This window comes from Phoxinus phoxinus (assembly GCF_949152265.1).
Source record: "Phoxinus phoxinus genome assembly, chromosome: 7".
NCBI lineage: Eukaryota > Metazoa > Chordata > Actinopteri > Cypriniformes > Leuciscidae > Phoxinus > Phoxinus phoxinus.
Genome location: NC_136882.1, coordinates 30,453,258 through 30,476,209, shown reverse-complemented (window position 1 = coordinate 30,476,209; position 22,952 = coordinate 30,453,258). Strand labels below are relative to the sequence as shown.

Sequence of the window (22,952 nt, the reverse complement as noted above, 5' to 3'; positions counted from 1 at the left end):
TCATTTTGAAGTTCACTATTAGGGGTGTGACGGTTAGTATATAACCGTGAGACCGACGGTTATAGTTAAACACCGTCATTAGAACTCTATAACCGCCAAAACCGTGTTATTAAAATATTTTTTACAAACATTAAAAAAAAAAAGTTTTTCTTCTTCCATTTTTTAGATAGGATCATAATAAGCGCAATATATCGGGATATAGTGGGATAGCCGTAGTCTTATATAAATAAACGTATAGCAAGTAGTTAATCAGTGTCTGCTCGTTTATTCAAACTAAGTTGTCTTATAACAGACCCCCCCCCCCCCCAGACGACGGTTATGTTACGAACCGTCACATTTGACTCACATCATAACCGTCATCACCAATTCTGTAACCGGCACACCCCTATTCACTATCCCTTTAACTACACCTAAATTTGAATGTCATTCAAGTCCCAATGCCAGCCCTTAACCGTACCCTAAAATCATATTGGTTGATAGACAGTATATTCTTCCAGGAACAATAAAGATGCTACTTGTAAAAATCAGTCACCATGACCAGCAAGAGCCGTGTTGTTAATACTCACAGGGAGCGTAGAACATGACCAAGGCTGAAGGATGCTCCTGCAGGAACGCCTCAAAAGAATCATCGGTCAGATGGAAGACCGCCGAGCTGGACTCTGACCAGGGCACCTCTGGAGTTTTAGGCTGTGGAGGCTGAGGGCTACGCAACAAACACAAATAGTTAAAATCATTTCCATTAGTCAATATGTTTTTGTTGTCTCGAAGCCTATGAACTTCATGACTCAGCTAATGACTCAAAACTCTCCAAAGGACTAATGAGAGTCACCTAAGCTCCAAGTTGGACACTGCCAGTATACATCAGTACACTACATCTGGTGGGGAACGGTCACACCCACATGACTGAAGAGAGCTAGTCTGAGCCTGCAATTCACATCTGTCTCCTGATCGGCCCTGTGCCCGTACAAGAACAGTCCAAATCATTCCCTCGTAGAGCGCAAAGAGTCAAAAGCTTGGCTCCTAGAAGTGCGTCGGCTGAACAAAGACTAGCCAGAGGCAGCTTTGCCAGAGACAAACACTAGAAAACTCAACCATTCAGTGGGTAAAATTAACTAAATGGTTGGGTTTGCTAATGTTTTCCCTTTTCTTCATTCAAAATGAAGTACACTGAATGGTTGGGTTTGCTAGAGGTTTCATTTTACTTTAGGTGTGGGCGATCTGACGATTTTATATCGTGATCAATCTTGAAGACGTCCACAATCTACTTTTCAAGCGAAACATGGAGATCGCAATCTTTTATATCCTCATAACAATGTTAAAACGACAACAATGACTGGCTACTAGATGGTTGTGCTGATTGGCCAAATTATATCATGTTTCTATCATGTGTCTTTCATGCGTGGTAAACATTTTGACAACTGATTCTTTTATTCAATGTTGTGTTTTAAATTGCACAAAGAGATAAATCCATAGGCTTGTTCCAGTTTGGATATTCTCTGTAGTACATCTCAACAGTGGGAAGATTGTAATTCAGATCATGGATGGTGATTATGTATTATAGGATCATAACTTTATTTTTTTGGGAAGATCGCCCACCACCCATACTTTACTTCATTCAAATTTAATTCTACAAGACAAGCCAGGAACATCTGCAAGTGTTTTGAGAGCAGGAAGTCACAATTGGAATCTCTTAACATGCACTTGTATAAGTCAATCAACTGCAGCTGTCATATAGTTTATGGGATTGCAATAATGATTTTCTGTTTTTCACAAACTATAGACCACCCACAGTCCCTACACTGACTGTCTCATGGGTATACAGCACACAAAAAATGGTAAGAGCTGACAGAAACGCTAGTTCCAAAGAAATTGGTTAGCAACTTTTATTGTGTTCATATACTTTTAAAGTGTTTATAATGTATCGGTTTGCTACAGTGATCATTTTTGAGGAACAAGCAATCACTGGATTTTTTTTGCCTGGTTAGTGGCATCAAATCTTTCAAATACTACTGTTCAGCTTAGGGTTGGCAAGAATTTGTTTTCAAAAGAAGTTATACCCACCAGGCTGCATTTATTTGATCAAAAATACAGTAAAAAGAGAAATATTGTGAAATATTATAACAAATTAAAATAACTGTTTTCTATTTTATATTTGAAAATGTAATTTATTCCTGTGATGGCAAAGCATTGCTAAATGGTTTTAGCAAACCACAAAGCAATGGTTTGCTAAAACCATTATTCTTTTTTCATGATTATCTGATGAATGAAAAGAAGGACAGCATCTTTGGTAACATTATTTTATAGATTTTTTTTCTTCTTCAACTTTTGAGCAATTTGAATGCATCCTTGCTGAGTAAAAACATTACTTAATTTTAAAATAAAATAAATACAGAGCCAAAAACTTTGGACCTGCTGTGTATTTTTCAATTTGCAAAGCAGAATTCTTTCCACGCTGGTTTAATTTCAAGTTCAAACTTTAACAATATAAATATTGCTCAGTACACTACACTGACTACAGGGATGTTCTGGCCAAGTTCATGTGGTCTGGTTCTTGACCTGTAATATACAGCATCAGCAATTTTTTTAATGTATGTTGCCAAGCAAAATATTGGGCCACTGCATGACTGGAACATTCATGCAATCCAGAAATTACATGTTGCATTGCATCCACAGCTCTAGTGCAGTTAATCTCTGAGACGTGTACATAGGCTGTCACTCTGTCAGTTTGATAGTTGGTTAAGACACTGCAGAGAGCTTAAAGCCTCATCACATCTCTGTTAGAAGGCACAGAGGACTGTGTTTTACATTGCACATCATTTCTTTCACACCACAGTTCCTGTAAAACACTCCCTGGATAATGGTGGAGACCGAGGGCAGAAGTCCGAGATGTCACATCTCTTCAAAACATGGTGACTCTTTACAGCTTTTAAGATAGTAAAGGGTGTTAGAATGAATGAAGTGTGTGTGTGTGTTTGTTGAAAGCTGAAAAAAAGTGCAGATTTATTGACTCACTTTTTCAACCAATCAGCGATGTCTTTGGAGGTGGCTCCGTAATTCTCATAGTGATGCAAGAATTTCCCCTTCCTTTTTGGAAAAAGAACAAAAAAGGACAGAATACATTTTTGATTAATCATAAACTGGCTGAGGAAATCCAAACAAAAACAAATAATTTCATCAACAGCAAAAAAAATAACTGAAGCAAAAAAAATAACTGTACAGCATTTTCACCAATAGAGGGTATGCACGTGACATCACCGTCAGCTGGAGTGACTGCGGTCACGCCAACTGATGGGCAAAAAGATTGACTGGTAGCATTGGTTTTGACGTGAATGCCATGAAAAACACACACAAAAGACATCTAGAATGGGAGAGCGCTTTGCGATTGATATTTTTACAGACTGTCGAAAGCTACAGAAAAGAGAAGCAAATGGATCGATGCAATTCACAACTGGACAGCGAAACGTTGATTTGCAGTTATTTTGAGCCAATATGTTGAATTTTTGGGTAAAATCATACCCTATAGTATATATTGTATTGTTATATATTGTATTGACAACTAATCAATTAAATATTTACAGTACCATCTTGCATTCTGCATAACTGGACGTTTTTAAATAAACATCGACAAAAACTATACAAGTTTTCGGGCAGGAGTGACGATATATATAACATTGATATAAAATATACAAGTTTTAGGGCTGGACGATATAAATAACATTGATATAAGTGATCACCTGGACTTAGACCTACCTATATTGTATTTATATAAAGCGTTCACAGACAAATTTGCTTTATGTATTTCCGCGACGTCGAAATCAGGCACATATAAATGTCAAAAACCATGGATCACTGGATCTTTGGTAAATTGTAAAGAACACTATATTGAGTCCAACCTTTAGTTTAAACTGATAATTGTTTGTTTTACTCGCAGTTTCCTCTATTAAAGCCAGTCATGTTGCAGGCTTTTTGAGAGGCTGCCGCTGCTCACTGCAGAGAAAATGGTTGGATCTCACATTTATCTCCTCCTCAGGTGTAAATGTAATGTGGGCCTAATGGATGGAGCTAAAATATCCAACCACAGCCTAACCCTACCCACAACTCTATCCCTCCACCCCATTAGACGTCCAGAGAGATGAGCTGGACGTCATTTGACTCTGTAGCGAGTAGCACTTGGAGGTTTTTTTTCCACTCAGTGCGGCTAAGGGGGGCATGATCCGGTGGGAAAGTGACATCAACACCCTTCTTATAAGGTGGACACAATTTTGGGGTGGAGGGTTAGATTGTAAAATAGGTCGCTTAGTGATTAGAACACAATGCCACAGTGCTTGCAGGAGACTCCAGATCAATACAGGCCGATCGTGTCCTATCACGATCCCATTATTTCCTGTCCTCTCTCTACTGTCTGTATAAAAACATGGCAAAAAGTTTGTAAAACAGAAACAGAAAGTTTGTTTAAAGCTGTTAGCATTGATTTACAAAAAAGAAAACATAGTTCAAATCTTGCCTTCTTTCAATAAAAGGACATACTAAATGGGAGAAGTCAATATTTATTAGCACTTATTTTCTTAACATAAATTGCACTAGACAGCTTAGGATATTTGTACCCCCACACAAAATAGACGCAAGGCATCCAAGACCGCTGCTCGCTTTTTGCCATTCCAAAATAAACATTTTAAACGAGCGTTTGACTCAAAGCTAATTAAGCCATTTGGCCCAGGGCCCTTAGCATAATCAAAGAGCTCAGCAAGCGGCCTTTGTGCTCTTACTAATCCATACAACCACAAGCAGATCATGAATGTATACAGAAATGCTCTTGAACACACAGCAGAATGTGCAAGAATGCTTCAAACATTAGAAACTCAAGTTTTATCTGCCATCATCTGCTCCCGTTCCGTGACTCCGAATAATCTGCAGCAAGTGAGAGCTTAGCGGAGACTGCCATTTGTAACTGTCACTAATCAGTTAGGATCCACAAGCGCTGTGACAACCCAAACAAAGAAATATAATAATAAAGTGGAAAACCCATGTCCATCAAACAGAATTATCACTTTAGTGTCAGGCTAAATCTGGAGTCTGAAAAAATGTTTGCCTTCCATTTTCAAATTCCAAGGGAACTCAAAACCTTAGATGCAGATCTGTTTGCAACCAGCATGTGACATCCACAGCAGAAATAAAATAATAAAATAAAATTAATAAATAAATCTTAAAAAATTGCTTAAGATAAAAAAAAAAAGATTATGCCCACTTTGATCAGTGATCACAGACATATAATGCATTACTGAAATATCAATTGATTCGAAAGAGCAGTGCTGAGGTGGGGAGGTGTGGTGCAAAGATCTGGCATTTGCGCGAAGGACCGTGTTTAATTACCTTCTAGTAATTAAAACAGCTGTATAATGAAGGAGCACAAAAACAGAAGCTAAATGCACACAGCTGCAGCCGGGAGTATAAATATACATGCAAAAGACTCTGGACAAATTGCCTCATGCGGAGAATACACATTAACATTCTCTGATTCATTTAAAATCATAAATCATCCCTTTTGCTGGGGCTATTAGTTCTAACATGCTACATATAAAAAGCTGCCCCAAAAATGTCTTAGAAATGAATTTATTTTAACCTTTGGAATTTAATATGCAAAGATTATTTTGTGGAAGAAACAAGTAATTTTCAAATAATGCATTTCACTTCTTTACCCCGTAATACTACGTTGTGCATCAGTTAAGAATATTTTGAGCAACTATAAGTTTAAAATACTTCAACAAATATTTACTAGAATTACCATATTTTATGTATTTTTGAAATTTTTGATAGATGAACAGTACAACTTAATGAAAGCTTCATGAGAAATCTTTATTTTGGTCTTTCTTTCTCCATTATTTAACAGTATTTTTGTCAGTAACATGAAATTAAAACGATAAAAAAACGTTGATTTACCACATTTAAAAGTAACACTCCAAGTAGACAGTTTTGATGCTGTCACTTCATGTACTTGGGCCTTTGGATAATAAAGGAACTGGTGAATGGTTCTACGAAAAGCACTGACGTCTCCAAAAACCCTTTCAAAACATTTGTTACATGAGACGGAGCCAATGGCCCTTAATTGGACTGTAGAAAAAGTACCAATCTGATCCATCTTTCCAAGGCTCCTTCAGACCAAATGCATCGCAAATGTACAACCCTATAACACTAGTGTTATAATAAAGCAGAACTGGATTAACCCTTTAAGTTTTTAAATTTTCGGTTGATATCTCAAAAAAAATTAGCTTTCAGTAAGATTTTGATACAATTTATGAAATAGACATCCTATTCAGAAATAGTATTGGAAGTTTGGCATATTTTTATATGAATTCAACCTCTAAGTAAAACATAAAAAGAACACGTATGTATTTTTTCTTTATATTAAAAAAATGTTCAGACCTTTTTTTCTAAAATAATTTAGATGGATGCTATCTTTTGAACTCTTGGCATGAAAACAAACTGAGGTTTCTACCCTTCTTTCATGATTTTTCATGTTCATTGCAATTTCAAAATAAAGGTTTGAACACACCTTAGGAGTATGAAAATATTATTGTTGCAAATTGCTAAATTACGACTCCTGTCATTTATTTTTGATATATAGTTTGTCAAGATTAGTTTAGGTTTAGTATAGGATATTACTGTTTTAAATATGTAATGGGCGGTGACACTTAAGGGGTTAAGAAAAAAAAAAAGTATAATGGGTAGTGCTGGTCGATATATATAAAATACTTACAATGATTTAGCTTGCACCATAAACTTGAATAATTTTTTTTGGCCATTAGGTTTCTTTCATTTAAGTTACATTATTTAATTCCACAAAATAGGAAGGACATTTAATTTACTTGACAACAATAACAAATAAATATATATATACTGTAACATCAAAAGGCTGAAAAATACAAGATCCTTTATAGCCATTTCACTCAGATTTAATGTTTGGCAAATTAGTCCATTTGATTTAGTTCAATTGGTGACATTGTTTGTGTTTAGAAGCGTTTAGAATCAAACTTACTCAAAGTAGCAGAAGGTTGGGTAGCCCTTGACGCTGAACTCCTGTTTGAGCCCGTCAAACTCCGCCGGGTGCACGTTCATCCCAGCCAACACCTACACCAAAGCAATGAATTAGACTCCAAACAAACAATCCCTGTCTAGCACCTCAAACACAGGAAAATGAAGATGAATGGCCACATCAGTGTACGCAGAAAGCTTGTCGATAGAGATGGCATGCAGTGAAGTGGCACGCGGTAAATATCCAACTCTTTCATGACATTGCAGGGTTGACCTGACATGCTAATCGCATCCCGAATACAATTTCAACACACTTTGGCTTTGGAGGAAATTTACTTTAGTCACTACAGACTTAATTTACTTTGTGTGTGAATGCATCAAAACATGAAAACAACTCATCAATTTCTATGGCGTGTCACATTGCTAAGTTGAAAAACTATACCTTGTGCCCTAATTTCAAACAAACTGCGCTGTTATGACAGGCCATGCTTGATAATGAATTCTAAAATAAATGCATATTATCCCAGAGTGTCACAAATCGTCTCCGGTGCCTCGTTTGCATCCGTCAGGCCAATGAGAAATATGCAGACAAACTCTGCTGACCAGCGATTACTTCCCAAATCCATCAATGTTTCTGCAGCGCTATCAGCTTCTCGACATACACGTGCAAACTCAGAAACACAGGAGGCAGCAAATCTACACCGTGTCCAGAAAGCTACCCATTCATTATCTACATTTCTAAACGAGCAGCTTATTTTCTAGTGCCAACTCATCAGTCCGGGGTTAGAGAAATTAATACTGCTTAAATCCCTCCGTATGTGGGGAAAATAATAATAATAATAAAAAAATATTTATATATAATAGTAACACCTTACAATAAGGTTCAATTCGTTAATGTTAATTAATGCATTAGGTATCATAAACTAAGAATTGACTTTTTTATAGAATTTATTAATGCAGGGTTATGATCATCTAGTGTTCCTTGTTAATTAATGTTCATAATACTTATACTAATAATAGTACATGAAATTTAAAATGTTAAAAATGTTAGCATACATTACTGTTCAAAATTTTTGAGGTCAGTAAGATTTTTCTGAAAGAAATTAATAATTCTACTCATGCAACAATGTTATAAACTGATAAAAAGTGACAATTAAGACATGTATAATGTTACAAAAGTTTTCTATTTTACATAAATGCTGTTCTTTTGAACTTTCTATTTATAAAAAAACCTGAATAAAAAAAAAAAATGTATAAAATGGTTACGGTTTCCACAAAAATATTAAGCAGCACAACAGTTTTAATCATTGATTATATAATTTTTTTTTATAATAATTTGAGCACCAAATCAGCATATTAGAATGATTTCTGAAGGATCGTGTGACACTGAAGACTGGAGTAAATAAAACAAATATAAAATAAAAAACTATTATTTGAAATTGTAATAAAATTTTACAATATTACGTTTTTTTTTTTTTTTACTTAATTTGTAATCAAATGAATGCAGCTTTGGTAAAACGTCTTTCAAAAAAATGAAAGAAAAAAAAAATCTTACCAAGGACAAACTTTTGAAAGGTAATATAGAGTAAAAGTGAAGAAATTAACATTAAACTAGATTAATAATTGCTGTACAAGCATAGTTCATTATTAGTTTATGATACCTAATGCATTAAGTAATGTTAACAAATTAAACCTTATTGTTAACATAATAGTAATAAATAAAATCTCCTTGTTGTGTGGTTTTTCTTCATGCGATACATTTCAGAGTACCATTGGATAAAAGGAACATAGGAACCTTCAGCTGCACGATACTAACAAATGTTCTCTTGACTTACACAAGCTTCCACGTTGACAACATTCCAGCTTTGACATTCACAGTGGGGTCTCCTTTAAAAACGTTTCACTTTGGACAATTTGAGTTTGAATGAATGTTCAACCATCTATGTTTGTGCTTCTGTGTATATTCTGTGATGTGAGATGGGGAGAAAGACAGAGGGAGATAAAAAAAAGAGAAGGACTGAGAGAGAAAAATGTGTGGTGAAGTGTACTTTGAGTCTCACGGCAGTGCACATGGAGATATTGAGCTGAGTTGGCATATAATCTATACTTCACCATAGACTTCAACAGCAGGAAGTACATCCTATAACTGTACTATGAAATCAGCAGAAGGGCTTTTAAGCAAAATTGCCTCTTGCTCTAATGAGGGGGAACTAAACGTTCTGTCAAAAAGAGACATCAATGGTTTCACAAAACATCCACCTGTTAAGTGATTCAACAACTGTACCAGATATGAAAAAAATAAAAAATAAATTTGTTTGAGAAAAATACATTTGGTTAAGAAAAATAAATAAAAAACAACCAGAGGAATCGAAAGGGCATGATTCTATCATGCTACTGTACTTACATATTTTCCTTTTGTCTCAGTGGCTGCTTGCTGGAAAATAGGCTGCATCCTTTTACATACACCACACCCTACATGTAGAGGAGATGTTAGAGGTTACGGTGCGATCACCTTAATTACATTTTAGATGAAATTTCATGGGCAAAAAAAGGTCTATTTTCAATAGAGTGTAGCAATGTATAAATCACAGCAAACACATCAGTCCCTTTGGTCGCACTTTAGATTAGGATCCAATTCTCACTATTACGATAACTAAATATTAACTATGACTTTTGCCTCAATAAACTTCTAATTATTCCTTATTAAGGGATGTAGATTATGGATGCAGAATGAGGCATTAATATGTGCTTTATAACTAATTACTAATAAACAGCCAATATCCTATTAATATGCATGCTAATAAGCAACTATAGTTAATGGTGAGAATTGGACCCTAAACTTAAGTGTTGCCATCACTTTTAAACCAAGCAGCTTGCCATCACTTTTAAACCAAGCAGCTTTCCATCTGGTCAAAGTGCCAAATCCGTGTGACCAACTTAAACCGTTGCCAAATCTGAGTGGGGTCGGTAAGGTACTTTAATGGTTTTGAAAGAAACCTCTTATGATCATCAATACAGCATTTATATAATCAAGGACACAGTAAAAACAGTAATATTGTAAAATACTATTACACTTTAAAATAACTTTTCAATTTCTACTATGCAGATTTGGTACTCAAGAAACATGTCTAATTATTATCAATGTTGAAAACTATTGTGCTGCTTAATATTTTTGTGGAGACTGTTAAAATGATTAAGAACAGCATTTATTTGAAATATAAGTGTTCCATAAAAATGTAAATGTTTTAACTGTAACTTTTGACTAATTTATTGTATCCTTACTGAATACAATTATTAATTTATTTTAAAAAAAACCTACTGACCCCAAACTGTTAAATTTATTCCCTAAATGTATTTATGAGTAATAGTAATAGCGATGATCTAATTCACCTTATGGCTACAAGTTCAATTTAACCTTAAGAAGCACTTTTCAATGGATACTGTCTGGAGCCTTGGAGGGAAAAAATTAAATGTCAATCTAAATATGATTTCAGCGGATTCCTCATCTACTACTGCAGTAATGAGCTTTTGGGTTCCTCTGAGCACTACACAAGGAATCAAGATGAGTCTTTGGAAGTTAAACTCTTGCTAATGGTACATTGATAAATGCTGGACATCTTAATGAGATCACGACCACATTCACAACCTGCATTGATTCAGGCACACTCAATCACACTTTACAAGATCTGTTTCTGCTAGAATTTGGCACATCTTGCATGATTGCACACAGTTTGCATCATACGAAGTGTCTAGTGGTGGAAGATTACAAACAGGGGTGACTCACATGGGGCGTAAAACATCATGAGGATGGGCCGCTCCTCTTTTTTCAGCAGTTTCCGGAAATCCTGCGAGCCAAACAGGACAAAGTGAGTGAGTCAAAAACTGGGTTGAGTAGCCATAACTTTTTGTAAAGTTTCAAATGATCTCAGTAAACAAACAAAGAAGAGCTGAGATTCACTGGCCTCTTTCATTAGCATGGTATATTGCTCTCTCACACACCAGCACAGTGTTGCAGTTTTTGACTGAATCTGCCACCGCCATATGCAGTGTCTGATTTCTTTTTAAATCTATTTGTGTACAACGCAAATTTTTTTTAATATAAAATATTTAATTAACATTGATGGCCCTATTTTAACGATCTAAGCGCATGGTCTAAAGCGCACAACGCAAGTGCACTTAGGGCGTGTCCGAATCCACTTTTGCTAGTTCAACGACGAGAAAAAATGGTCGGCGCATGGTCTAAAAGTGTTGTCCCTATTCTCTTAATGAGTAATGGGTGTGTTTTGGGTGTCACGTGCAATAAATCAATCATCTCCCATTCCCTTTAAAAGCCAGTTGCACTCACGCCATGGTGAATTGCTATTTACATAGCTAAATTTGCCAGCGGAAAGACTGAATGAGAGCGTAAATGGATCTGCTCGTGCGCAAGGTTAAAGCGAGCAAGCAGACCATCTACAGGACAAACCGGATTCCAATATATCTTTATGTATACAATATAAATATTTTACATTGTAATCCTTTTATTTTTAATATTTGGCTAGTTTGTGTGCTGCTGCGCATCCCTGTGTGTGTAATAAGCAGTGTAAGTGTGTTGTGCGACTGCCTATAGACGCATATTACTAATATTACTAACGACTTTAGACCAGGTTTTTGTTGGTCAATGGCCAATGACAATTTCAGTTGCCTCAAAATAGCAACGCACCAACAATGCGCCTGAACACACATTGTTTTCAGACCAGCATGCCCATGGGCGCACAAATAGGTGCAAATACATTTACAATTTAAACAACATGACGCAAGATGTGAAAATGATAACTGCGTCGGGCTGAAACTAGCAAAAAACACTTGCATTACGCCGGGTGTATGATAGGGCCATGAATTCATAGTTTGACTTTCCTGACAAAAAAGATGTTTATCACTAATGTAATGTCTGGAAAATATTATCACAATTATAATTTCAACGCTGTGACTTGAATTTTTTTATTTTTTCAGGCATTTAAAACCACACTTGTTCCTGGATTCACAGTCCAGCTGCCAGATTTAGCCTCTAGAGACAGGAGAATAGGACGGTTCTTCTGTTGCAGATTGCTACAAGTCTTTTGTTCTGTGTGACATTCCCACACCTGATAAATACTCAGCAGAAAACCGATCTTCGCTGCAGTGTGCTTCAGAGAGCGATACTTACCTTCTCTGACTCTATGTGAACAACATCTTTAGCCTCAGGGTTCTCCTCCCACAGGGGGGCACCTGCAGGGTCTTTCAGGAAAGCCACCATGGACTAAAAGAGAAGTGAGAATAGATAGAAACTTTGAAAAGAGACCATTAGAGAATCATCTTTCACTGTCAAAAGAAACTGCAAGTGCATTTAATCATTTCTTATAAGTGAATCACTGTAAGAGGTACGGATCTACAATAATAGGGTGTAGACTACTGTTCAAATGTTTTGAAAGAAGTCTCATTTTTATATACATTTTAATTTGCAATTTATTCCCATGTTGCAAAACTGGATTTTCAGCATCATTACTCCAGTCTTCAGTGTCACATGATCCTTCCGAAATCATTCTAATATGCTGATTTGCTGCTCAAGAGGAAACATTTCTTATTAGCCGTGTTAAAAACAATATGCTGCTTACCGGTAATATTTTTGTGTAAACTGTGATACATTTTTTGAGGATTCTTTGATTAACAGAAAGTTCAAAAGGACAGCATTTATTTGAAATAGATTTATTTGTAACAACGTTCAAATATTTTACATTCTTTCATGCTACTAAAATAATTTATATATATAATAATGCAACCACAAATATTTCTGTAGTATAGTACTGACTCAGTTCTTAATACATAATCATTAAAAAAAATAAACTTTTTAAAAGGACTGTGTTCACTGGCATATTAGTATTTGCTGTGGCATAAATTGGTTATTGAACATTTACATTTTGACTACTGAAATTTTGACTTTTGCTAATTTTGCTAATTTAGGTAATATCCCAAACTTGTTCTAAGCATGATCTAACTTGGATTTAAAAGTATGGAGACTTATCACCAATGAAAAACGTTTCACTCTTGCACAATTACACTAATTTAGTTCCTAATTTATGAATCCTAGATATTAGGAACTAATCCCTCCCTTGACATAAAGTGCTGAAAGTACAGTGTTATTGCTTTACCAAGGGAAAATGAAGAGCAATATGTGGTACTTAACAGCAGGTGCATTTAATAAGAGCTCTCCATTTTTTCCACACCAGTGGATGTCCCATCACGGTTCCATCATCCAGCATAGCTCAGCTCATTCATTTTTAACATATTCACATTACAGCTCTCCTCATTCCAGAGCCATTCATCAATCCCTCGTCACATTCGCTCATAATTGAGCTGAAAGGCGTGTGGAGAATGAGATAGGTGAGAGAAACCAATGGGAGACGAATTTGATTCGTCTACTTATGAAGCTTGGACTTCTGGTTCTGGTGCTTGAGGCTGAGTACTATGAAATAACAGTCATGGGAAAACTGTGGGCGTCAAGCGGGTAAATAACAACAAAGAGCGAATCATCCACTAACAGATGACAGAGTATGCCCCCGAAAATGCACAGACTGTATTTTCTGAAAAAGCAGATTGTCAATCCATATGTCCGACAAAGAAATATTGATAAGCTGGATTCTGAAAGCTCTGATTTTTGTTCAAGATGCCTTCATCAAAATGCAATTTTCAGAAAAATTACCTTAAATGTGGATGGTCTGTTGTATTCCGTGTGGAAGGTCCCATCCCTAAAAAGAACACAAAATTACAACATGAATTGTTCACGGTTCTCAGTAATAATTCGTAAGACCTTCATCTTCCATTGTTGCATGGATCTCAGAAAATGAAGACTATTCTTACTTGTAATGCAGGACCTCGACTCCTTTGGTTTTTGAGCTGGGATCTACCTTGACTTTTTTACAGAGTTTGCGGCCTTCTGAATCCCTGAGGTAAGAAACGTACAGAAAAAAAAACATGAATATTCAAATCACATAAAATAATCACATATATATAGTACATATAAAACAGATGTGTTGATAGATATCAGCTTGGACAAAGTTCCAATTATAATAATCACGTCCTTTTTAATTCCATTACAGTCGTATCCGACTCTTGGCGTTTCTATGGGCCATTTCCGCCATGCTTTCCGGTCTTCTGCTTTCTTTTTTTAGCTGTTCTATGCCTAGGCCGGTGATACTTTTGATGGTGTCGAGCAAACGCGTTTTTTTGGCGGACCTTTTTCTTGTTCCACTAACTGTGCCAAGCATTATAGTATTTTCTAGTGAAGTTGTCTGCATCACACAGCCAAGATGAGCCCCAGTTTGGTAATTTTTCCCTCAAGTGACATCTCTGGTTTAATGCGGTCCAGGGCCTCTGTTGGTATCCAGATTTCACATCCATATGTTGATATAGGAAACAATTGCCTGGATTGCCTGCATTTACTTGTGAGGTTGATGTCTTTGCTCCTCCAGATTTGGTGCATGCTTAGCATTGCATTACATCCTAATGAAATTCATTATTTCAGGTGTGCAGTCTCCAGTTTAGTCGATCACAGATCCTAAGTAGCAGAAGTACTCAGCATATTCAATTTCTTCTCCGCACCGGTTCCAGCTGTTGACATCATTTTTGTATTTTTGATGTTCAGTTGGAGTCCCATCTTTTCACTTTCCTTTTGAATTTTTACTATAAGGTGTTTCAAGACCATCTTTGGTTTCTGCTAATAAGGTTGTCTCATCAGCATAACGGAAATTATTGATATTTCTGCCGCCAATCTTCACATCTATTTCTGAATCTTTCCAGACATCATTTCTTAATTACAATTTTGCACTTTGTTTGCTACCTGAATTCAAACTTAGTATTGAATTGGATATTAAAGATATTATCAATTCAAGCATGAATGACACACGACCCTAGTAGAAATGCAAGGAAAACTAAGTTTGAAGCAACCATGTTCAGTACAGTGTCTGCAAGCACAATAAATTAACCTCATACTTTTTGTGCAAACACAGAGGCGAAAGCGAACATCAAGTCATAGCGAATTATGCTCAACAAATATTATAATCACATTATTCTATTATAACACAGACCCTTGAAGGACATTTGTCATGCAAATTGATGCAGCCAAAAAGTGAAGTGATACAATTAATGTCCCAAGACATTTAATAAATTGCTGTAGCAGCAATACGAGACCGCTCATGGGAAGCGACAGATGACCACAGCAATAAGCTAATGTAAGGGCCGCTTCTAAGTTTTGGCAAACCCTGTCATTCTTCTTTTTTTTGAAGGACAAGACATTCAGCTTCATTTGCTTCAGTGTATTATACATAAAGTCTGCCTGCTTGAATTCAGAGCCACAGGTCTCCAGATAAGAAAAGTTAAATGTTTTTTCCTCCTCGCTCTGCTTTAGTGACTTCTTACAGCTGAAGAGCATGCTTCAAAAAGTCCTGAGCATTAAATGGATTTTGTACGAGTATGTGGTACTGGTGATAGACATTGTGTGGACAGCAAACATTCCACAATCCGGCATACTTTTCATCCCAAGCAGGACTCGAAAATAAGACCTGCCTGATGTCTCGGGGTCAGCGTAAACGTCGCTCGGGACAGTTCAAGAAGACACGAAAGAGAACTCCATTCAATAGTGTGAGAAGTTGTGTGCACGCACGCGTCCGAAGCCCAGAAAGCTGCTTCTTTAACAGCATGTAAATGCTGAATTAAGCTCTTTCACATCATTTTCTCATCAAAAAAAATAGCGTCAAAAATGCCGGTCTTGGTAAGTATCCTAGTAAACATAGCCTGTTATATCTTTCAACATAAACAGTTGAGAAATAAAACGCATGTGTAACAGTTTATTGGATCCATACAGCTCTTAAAGTGACAACAGCCTATCTCTGCTGTCTTTGTTTTAATGTTAATCAAACAACAAAGAAAAAAAAAAACTCACTGCTCTTGACTGAATGACTTTTGTAACTTTAAAAAAGGATTAATCTGTATTTAATTTATGCAGTGAAGACTATGCAGTGCTAGTTTTTCAGTTGATTAGCAATAATTTTCAGGTAGAGAAAATTAATAGACTTAACTTTGTTTTATTGTGGGAAATATTAGATCTGTTAGATAAACGTATCTAACATAAAATCAATGTATGGGTAGCTAGATTTAAACATCCAGGGGCCCTATTTTAACGATCTAGGCGCAAGTGCACTTAGGGTGTGTCCGAATCCAATTTTGCTAGTTTAACGACGGAAAAAATGGTCTGCGCGCCATGCGCATGGTCTAAAAGGGTTGTCTCTATTCTCTTAATGAGTAATGGGTGTGTTTTGGGATTTAAACCAATCAGAGTCTCATCTCTAATTCCCTTTAAATGCCAGTTGCGCTCGTGCCATGGCGGATTCGCTATTTACATGATGGAATTTGATAGTGGAAAGACCGAACGTGTCTCCAGAGAGCAAACGGATCTGCTCGTGCGCGAGGTAAAAGTGCGCAAGCAGAACATCTACGGGACAAGCCGGATTCCACCATATCTTTATGTACACAATAATAATCTATTACATTGTAATCCTTTTATTTAAAATATTTGTCATGTTTGTGTGCTGCTGTGCGTCCCGGTGTTTAATAATCTGAGTGTGCGCGCGTTGTGGACCCGCCAATGGGCGCACATTACTAACGCGCTCTTTAAATAAGAAAAAAAAAAATTGCGCAATTTTTGTTTTGCAGTCTATATTTGTTGCCTCAAAATAGCAACGCGCCTGACCACACCTCGTTTTCAGACCAGCACGCCCATGGGCGCACAAATGGGCGCAGATGCATTTGCTATTTAAACAATGTGGAGCAGGACGTGAAAATTAAAACTGCGTCGGACTGAGACCAGCAATCTGGCGGTGCATTGCGCTGTGTATGATAGGACCACAAATGTCTAAATTATGTAATAAAGTCATTTGGACCCTTTCTACATGATAAGTAAAAATTTGCAGCTCTCAATTTTTACACAAAAAGTAATACATTTATCATGCTCAACAATTCAACCCTGTTACTCAAGTTATTGTAAGAAAACTATCGACAATCAACAATATTTTAACTTATGGGAGATACAAGTTAAATAAAAAAACAACAATTACACATTTGGTTTCAAACTAGCTAGCTCTAGAAATTTAAATTTGATGTGCATTTCAATAACAGAAACAGCAAATCATAGAAAATGAACTGAGGATTGTGGTAGATTTTTTCCTAAACCTAACTATGTATCTGGGTCACGTCTCCAATTGACATCCCCTGGGTCCAGTCTTCAATCGACGTCCTCTAACGTCTTACGTCGACGTATAGTCTCTATACTCCAGCGAGTCTACAGTCGACTTCAGCTGAGTTCCTAACTCTAACTAATTCCCCTAACTAACTTGCTGCAGTATTATGACAGACCTCTGCAAATGTCCTCCAAATGCTGTAATCACGGCCGGGAGATCTCAGACTAATTTCATTGAGAATCCCACCAGAAAACACGGATACAACAGTTTTTATAGAATGGAGACAACAAATAAAATCATTGTGACTAACATGTCACCTTCAATATGATTGGTTCAAATGGAAAAATCAAGCCCCCTTTTTTCCCTCTGTTACTGGCATAACCAAAATTATCTCAAATCTTCAAAAAGAAGTGTAAAGTTAATATATCAATATATCATGACATACTACAGACAGTATATTTTTGATATTGTCATGGTCAGCACTTCAGAATTTTCCATAGACACAATTAGAAAGAACAGAACGTTTAGTACATTGTGTTTCAGAGTGTTAGAATGTTAGGCCTGAATAGGGAAGTAAAGTTTAGATGTTAGAATCATGGTTAGTTTAAAAAATAGTTTACTATCTTAAAAAAAAATCCACCACAGGATACATAACTGCTCATTTAATATTTAGTTTAACTTCCTGACTAAGGCTGACGATCAAATTTTTGCAAATTAAGTATCTACTTTTAACTGGCCAATTGATAAAAAAAGCCTTTGTTTCTAAGGGTTTCTGGCCCTATTTGTATCCTATTTATGGCAAAGTGCCACAGAGGGATTCAAAATTCAGTGCTCGCTAAATTCATTGCAGAAAAAAATGAACACTCCAGTTCCAGACAAATTCATCTTTGTCATACAGCCAATGACAAAAACAACAACAACAGAGCACTCTATCTTAACACCCACACCTCAAAAGAATCTGAAAACAGAAAAGACCCACAATTACCTGGTCCCACTGTCACCGCACATACGCCCACACCCTCCCAAAGAGATCCAGATCGCTCCATTGAAAAGACTTCCCTTCCCTTGAGCGATAATGAGCATGGAAATGTATTACATAAGGACAAATAGGAGCAGAGAGGACTCAGCAGCGATCTAAAGCCCCATGCTAATGGAAATTCAAAGAGACAGAATTCAATTATGCTTCTGACAGCATCCGCCCCCAACCGGCTCCATCCCTTAAAGGTAGATGAGACACCATCATTAGCGTTCCGCATTTTCCACATAACGCCTTTGTGGGAGGACCGAGATAGGTGCGGCGGAGATCAGAGCTCAGGCTGTCATGTGGGAAACTCAATTAGACATGCTGTGTGTTGAACGAACTGACTCATGATCACAGATGGCAATAAGCACACATGCGTAGACATACACCTTCATACCGTCCTCAGCCTCTATGACCCTGTTCGGTACTCCAAAATAAATGGTCATCATTTTCAAGCACCATACGCTATTCTAAAGCATGAATCATGGGTCAAGTCAATACGTTTTGTGTGCAGGGGGGTTTGGAAGTGGGTATCCAAGGCTCAAAATTTGCAAAAGAGGAAAAACCGTTACTGGCCGAGATGGCGGTCTTCAAACAAGTTGAGTGGAAAAGTTGAAAGACAAGAAAAGTTTGAAGGCTCAGAGAAAAAGTAGCTGGCCTATTTCAACAAATTTTCGCAAAATATCCAATTGGATCGTTCAGACTCCAGGATTATTGCATTCCCATTTTCTTCACACTGATCCCGCTCTGTCCATGACCTACTTCTTTAATGGTATCCCCCAGTGGACTGCAGTTGGCCATCTCTCAGGTCCCTGTCATCTGTAGAAAATGTGTGGGCGTATCTCTGCTTTGCTCTATCACACTGCTGCCTGTGAGGAGTTACTTTTTTTAAACCCAGCTTTATATAAACTCAATGTACCCAAGATGGTCTCAAAAAGGTGCTTTATGCATTGGTTCTGGAAAAAGAAACCATGCTTGGCTAAGCTAGAACAAGCTTCACATCCTACCATTTATCAATAAATGATTCAGAGGCAAGCTTTGATTGCTAATTATCAGAAACATCTAAACTATGTTTGTGATATCTCTTTCTAAAAGCAGAGAAATGAGAAGAATGCCGAGCTGTAGCACTCGCATGAACTGAACTAGAATGCAATGGAGCAAGATAAGCCACAAGACAATACAAGGTAATCACCACAGACTGATATAAACATGACCTGTGCAATAATTTAGGCTTAAGGGGCAAATTATGAATAATCAAACGGTGCATTCGCACACTCTCTGAGTAGGTACTGCATTTCAATTTGAACTTCACGACTGTTAAAAAAGAATGTTATATATAATATGAATAGAATAGTATGAATGAAACTCAGACGTACTAGTATTACGTGGCCTACCAGCGTCAATTGCGTCGCTTCACTGCTATTTATAAATCCTCTCCCGTGGCCTCATGGGATAGTAAAGTTGTAGCGTCTGGACCAATCAGACATGCACTAACAATTCATTATATTTAATGAATAATCCAGCAAACTCACTCTCCCAACAGAGGTCTATGAAACTCCCCCCAAAACTATGTTTTATTGTAAACTCTAATGGGTTAATGTTTCAAACTTTGCAAACTATGGTGAACCAAAATCATGCGTGGCACGTTTGGTCTCTATAAACTCCAAACTTCGTCCCTCATTTGTTAATTTACATTACATTTTGCCAACTTTGTGACGCATTAGAATTATAAGAATCTTGAAGATTCTTCTCTTAAACACCCAATGAAATTACATATTCAAATGCCTCCTAGAACACAAAGGGTCGTAAAATTTTCCCTCCAAAGGAAACACTTCTTACTGGCTCACAGACCCCCAGAGGCTGTGACATCTTCACGCTATAAAATCGCTGATCACAAGATCCGCTTCTCTCTTACTCTTACCCTCGTGGTCCTTCCTGAAAAGTCCTAATGTGAAGATGATGCTGAACTAGAAGTCCCCCAAGGACCCACAAGCTTGTGCCAGGCTGCGGCCTTGTCTTTCCATTCACTCTGACTCCAACTGGTTCTCTCTCATCAAGATAACATCAACCAAGATCAACTGGAGCCTCAACAAATTGCATCAGGACAGTTTAATTCAAATGGGCGAGACATGCAAGTATCAAACTTAGTCTCATTATTTGATACATTAAGTATCCTTACCCCTTAGAACAGGGGTGTCGGAGTCAGTTCCTGGAGGGCCAGAGCCCTGCAGAGTTTAGCTTCAACCCTAAACATTTTTTTAAAAACACCTGATCAGCTAATCAATTCCTTCATGCTAATTTGAAAATTGCAGGTGTGTGTGTGTTGAAGCAGGGTTGGGACTAAACTCTGTAGGGCTGTGGCCCTCCAGGAACTGACTCCGACACCTGTGCCTTAGAAGGGCGTGTTAGAACTAAACTGATGGTTTGCTCAAGGCTGATGATCTGCTGATAATTCAAACAATGCTATAACCTCTCGCTTTCCTATATTCTGCTTCAGCTCTCTTTCCTGTATGTATGTATGCATGTATGTGTATGTTAGAGTAATTTAAATGTTTAGTCTAGTTAAGAAAGTCTTGTTCATATCACACGTAAGGTTGTCTGTGTCTGTGTCTCAAGCTCATATCCGGAGTCAATAATCATAGATTTTTGGCTACTTGCTCTTAGTAGTATAAGTAAGAAAGAAAGACATTTCCCATGCCCCGGAAATGTACATTTCTATTAATGAATTAATAACCAATATTGAGGGTTCACGGGATGAACTGAGTAATTGGTTGTAATGTTAATGTAGCTACATCAAGTTAATCCGATTAACTGATCCAAATATTCATAATCAATTATAACAAGTTATGATTGGTTATTAATATTTCATAGAGCTAATTTGCTATAAAGTGTACATTGAATGCGCACTTCAGAATCTCGGCGGAAATAGTAGGTCATCCGGGTACTTTTTGCCTAGTGTTTTTCGAATACTATTCGTACATACTCTGTTTGTGTACTGTTTTCGCATACTAAGTATTTGATTTCGGACACAGCATAATTCTCCTGGACATTTTAAAATAGTTCAAGGTTCTACATTAACATACAGTTTGACCAGAAATATCCTCTCTAGTCTAAAAATGGCATCTATTACCTTCATACCGCATGTATTGCTGTTTATATTATTACGTCACAGCTGGTATAAAGACCATATATTATCTAATATATTATCAGTATTAGAGAAACACCAACAATTTGATTAGGATGTCAGTTGCCTCAACCTACAGTAAGTGGCAAAAAAGTACACTAGCAGTAACCTGCTCAAATACAAGAGCCAAATCGATGTAGACTCACCCACAATTCACCCAGGCGATGGTACCCTGACCTTTCACGGCCTGAGCCACATCAGACAGCAGCTTTAGATGAGAATCTCCAGACGAAGCTGAGGACACACAAAAAAAAACACATTTAGAAGACTGTAGAAGAGACAGTAACACCCTTAAATACCATAAGCTTGTATCCAGTGTAAGCGGATGGTCTCCAACACTGTCCCCATGGCACCTGGAAGCCCACATTGAGCCTGCATGTCGCCCGCAGAGACCCCATGCTATAAATAGCCTCAATTATAATGCTTGAATTCACTTTATTATCATTTTTTTCATAATACATGAAATTAAAGAAAATAACATTTTACATACCATTCAAATATTTAATGTTTTTTAAAAAAATAATTTTACAAAAGAATTTTCACAGCCAATGCTTCTGATCTGCATTCTCATAGCCTACTAAGCAAGCCATTGCTAGTTCAAACACAGATACTTTGAACTAAAATGTGTTTGCAGGGCAATCTATGAATACATACAAAAATAAATAATTACAAAATTAAAGTAAGGAAAAGGAATGATGTGGATTCACATACAAACATGATTCCCATCACTCTCTTCAGAATAACATTCAGGTGAAACCGAGAGTATAAATGACTAAAGACTTTATAATACAAAAAAAATATTTCAAATAAATGCTGTTCATTTGAACACTATTCATCAAAGAATCCAAAAAAAAATAATCACAGGTTTACACAAATATTTTAACATTGATAATAATAAGAAATGTTTCTTGAGCACCAAATCAGCATATCAGAATGATTTCTAAAGGATCATGTGACACAGCAGACAGGAGTCATGTCTTAGTAAAATTTGAATATATAAAACAGAACATTTTCACAATATTGCTATTTTACTCTATTTCTGAGCATAATTTCTTTCAAAAACATTTAAAAATCGGATATGTACAAATACACTACATTATTTGGTGAGTACATGAATCCAGATAGTCAAAAAAATCTAACTTAAAGGATAATTCCGGTATTTAACACCTTGAGTCTATATTGTAGTTTGTTTTGGATGAACAAGAGTGGTGGACAACATTTTTTTGACAATGGTTCCTCTCTCGAGTTTTTGACTATAAAAGAATTGGCCATGGACCCATTTAACATTGGAGTCAATGTGCATGTCCGAAAATGTCATTAAAACAGCCTTTAACATTAGTTTTCAAAACTGTGCAACTCACCGAGTGATTAGTGATGTTAGTTGATGTTCCAGAAACAAAAAGTGTTGCGAAATACAGTTTCTGTCGTGTTTTATTCGTCATTTTGTAAAATCCCATTGAATTCTGTT

General features: G+C 36.7%; 1 protein-coding gene across 1 annotated transcript in view; it reads right to left on the bottom strand.

Annotated features, from left to right (window-relative positions):
• pdia5 (protein disulfide isomerase family A, member 5) overlaps window positions 1–22,952 on the bottom strand; it is a 58,347-nt gene that overhangs the window by 22,533 nt on the left and 12,862 nt on the right. Inside the window, exons 3-11 of the mRNA XM_079618119.1 lie at window positions 21,631–21,718; window positions 13,906–13,989; window positions 13,748–13,793; window positions 12,215–12,307; window positions 10,814–10,874; window positions 9,434–9,501; window positions 7,034–7,125; window positions 3,013–3,084; window positions 567–703 (exon numbers count right to left, since the gene is read on the bottom strand). Coding sequence (XP_079474245.1) covers window positions 567–703; window positions 3,013–3,084; window positions 7,034–7,125; window positions 9,434–9,501; window positions 10,814–10,874; window positions 12,215–12,307; window positions 13,748–13,793; window positions 13,906–13,989; window positions 21,631–21,718 — 741 coding nt within the window. The remainder of the gene's footprint in view (window positions 1–566; window positions 704–3,012; window positions 3,085–7,033; window positions 7,126–9,433; window positions 9,502–10,813; window positions 10,875–12,214; window positions 12,308–13,747; window positions 13,794–13,905; window positions 13,990–21,630; window positions 21,719–22,952) is intronic.